The sequence below is a fragment of the Sinocyclocheilus grahami genome, unplaced genomic scaffold (assembly GCF_001515645.1).
Source record: "Sinocyclocheilus grahami isolate Dianchi unplaced genomic scaffold, SAMN03320097.WGS_v1.1 scaffold68.1, whole genome shotgun sequence".
In the NCBI taxonomy this organism is placed as follows: Eukaryota; Metazoa; Chordata; class Actinopteri; order Cypriniformes; family Cyprinidae; genus Sinocyclocheilus; species Sinocyclocheilus grahami.
This window is the reverse complement of record NW_015505247.1, coordinates 1,566,846-1,569,868: the sequence shown is the minus strand read 5'-3', so window position 1 is coordinate 1,569,868 and position 3,023 is coordinate 1,566,846. Positions and strand designations below refer to the sequence as shown.

The 3,023-nt window shown below is 41.3% G+C and overlaps 1 protein-coding gene across 1 annotated transcript; it reads left to right on the top strand.

Annotated features, from left to right (window-relative positions):
* Window positions 1-908: 908 nt before the first annotated feature.
* LOC107585294 (uncharacterized) lies at window positions 909-2,479 on the top strand. The gene is made up of 3 exons (XM_016272248.1): window positions 909-1,501; window positions 1,603-1,722; window positions 2,164-2,479. Exons 1-3 carry the CDS (start codon window positions 980-982, stop codon window positions 2,323-2,325), a joined length of 804 nt encoding a protein of 267 aa, XP_016127734.1. The 5' UTR covers window positions 909-979; the 3' UTR covers window positions 2,326-2,479.
* The last annotated feature ends 544 nt before the right edge of the window (window positions 2,480-3,023 follow it).

The window sequence follows — 3,023 nt, the reverse complement described above, 5'->3', positions numbered from 1 at the left end:
AGAAACGCTAGATGCTATCCTGGTAGGATGTAAACATGACGCCGTAGCCACAGAAGGAGAAAGTTCAAGCGTATTCGCGGAGGAGCCGGACAATTCGTCAGTTTCACTGCAGTCAGTAAGTGTACAGTGTTATTCAGTTATGGTTGATGCAACAACGCAGACGGATGTTGACAAGTGTGACGCAGCAGTACAGTGTTCAGTGGATGTGTGTGACTCGGTTAACACGGACCATATTTATGCTGCAGTGCCTGCTGAAGAGGGTGAGGGAGGTGAAGTAGTAAATCAGGGTGGTCAGTCCCAGGATCTGTTCTTTTCAGATAATGAATTTAGTGAGGGAAGTCAACCACAAGATATACAGTCTGATTCAGAATACAATGCAAGCTCATCTGAGCCTTCTCAAAGCACCCAGGAATCTCAAACTTCAAATGACAGCCATAAAGACAGGCTGTTTGTTGTTTTTGAGGAACAGTTAAAAAAATTACTACAGCGTTGTATAAAGGGTGGCTCTTTGATTGCCATGGAGGATATGAAGGAGATGGAAAATGAAGGATCACAGCTGACTCTGGAGCTCACGTGTGTTAATGGCTGTAGTTACAGATGGCAGTCTCCGCCTACTGTCAGCAGTACCAAGGGTGTTGGAAACCTGCTATTGGCAGCGTCTGTGTTTTTCAGTGGCATTCACTTTGCTAAATTTGAACGGTTTTGTAAGAACATGAACCTCAAAACAATAAGCGAAGACACATACACAACACTTAGGAAGAAGTATGTGTTCCCAGCTATTGAGAAGACATGGGCCAAAGAACAGAATGCAGTGTTGAGCAGTATGAAGTCAAGAGAAGTTGTCCTCTGTGGAGATGGCCGGTGTGACTCTCCCGGTCATTGTGCCAAATACTGCACCTACACTTTTATAGATGTGGAGAGTCAAAAATTTGCAGACTTCAAAGTGATAAGCTGCACCCAGGTTTCAAGCTCTAATGCCATGGAGATCAGAGGTTTTAAGGAAGCTCTTAAATCCATAGAAGAAAATGGAGTGAAGGTCTCTACCATTTCCACGGACAGGCACCCACAAATTGTCAAAGAAATGAGGGCCAGTAACCCAGAAAAACACCATGAATTTGACCCCTGGCATGTGGCAAAAGGAGTGTCGAAAAAACTGGCCATTGCAGCTAAGAGGAAAGAATGTGTGGGCCTGGGAGAGTGGATACCATCCATTGTTAACCATTTATGGTGGAGTGCCCAAACCTGTGAGGGTAATGCTGAGGTGCTGAAGGAGAAGTGGGTGTCAGTAATACACCATGTTACCAACCGGCATGACTGGCCAGGCAACAAGCATTACCATAGATGTGCTCATGAGCCCCTTGATGAGCCGACCAAGAGAACAAAGCTTTGGTTGAGTCCAGGATCTGAAGCCCACAAAGCACTGGTGAGGACTGTTAAAGACAAGCGACTTTTGAAAGACCTGGACCACCTGACAAAGTGCATCCACACTACAACACTAGAGGTATGTTTAGTAGTTTTAAACAGTGTTACAGAGGTTGCGTCTAAAAATAATTTTGTAGTATTTTTCACACACAATTTAACATTTTTACATATTTGTTTCAGGTGTACCACTCCATGTACCTCAAATACCTTCCGAAGAGAACACATTTTGGATATGATGTGATGATCCATGCTTCCATGCTTGCTGCTCTGGATCATAACAACAATGCAAACAGGGAACAGGTGAGTGTACTATTGACACAGCTCTCCTTTTTAAGCACTACCGTCTAGCCATGATTTGAGTCCCTTGTTGTTTAGAATAACAATCTGACCTCTGACACTTTAATTTAGTTCTGATGCCATATTTCCCATTATCAATTAGTCAGCTAGTCAGCAATGTTCTGCTGGAAACTTGAGGCAAAGCCATATAACAGGTGAACAATGGCTGCAGCTTGATACATGGAGATCTTTCCTAGCGACAAGAAGAGGAGAAAAGAATGGGAAGATACTTGTAGAATTCTCAAACTTGAACCTGATTATTTCCAAGTTTACATAAAAATATCACAGATTTTTGATGTGGTGTCCAACTTTTGCACCCACTGTTTGTTACAATTATTTGTAATAATTTACAGCAAACTGCTTCTCTAACATTTAATGTATATTTATATGTTCTGTTTTAAACAGGCAGTGTTTCAAGATGGGGAGACTGTTGGTGAACCTAAGTTCAAAATCTCCTGGAGCAAAGTTCACAAGTCATTCAGAGCAAGACCGGTGGCTGTTAAAAAGAACTATGGCTACATGATGGCAATGGTGGCAGATGTTCTCTCCTCTGTGACAGATTTTTAAAGCCGAGCATGGACATGACACTAGACAGAACACACATCATGGCACCACAACAAAGAGCATCCAGATCACAGATCATATTTCAGACACAGCAGTTTTCACGTTTCAAGTAGCTGCATCTATACAAACACATAGCATACACACCAGCATTCTTCTCTGTTAGTTGTCATATCAACGGGACTTCTCTCTAACCCCAACTCTAACAAGAACCTGGATGGTTGAGGATCTTCAAAAACCAGCATTTTTCAAATCCACAAACTTTTATTTTAAATTTTTTTTGTACAAAGTTTACATTGTTTGATAATGCCTGTACATAACTCATTCTGCTGATGAAATGTTTTGTAAATCTGAACAATACAAGAGCTTAAAAATCACCAGTCTCTCCATGCCTGGTCTATTTCTGTATAATCAATATCTACATCTTCGAACCCTGCATAGATTCCATCTGGTTCAGAGTAGATGTTTCTTATTCTGATAACTGCACATGATGGAATGACTGCGGATTCTTCTGCCATGCATCCACCATGTGAACTGACGATATGAAGCATATCTGTAAGACCTAAAAACAGGTTTTGGAACATTTATACTAACAAGTTATGTTGCCTTAACCTTTAAAATTACAGAGGCCTCTAGACAAAGTACTTATGTTCAATTTGAATATCTTCTTAGACTGTGAAGTCAGTCTCATGGTTTACAAAGGT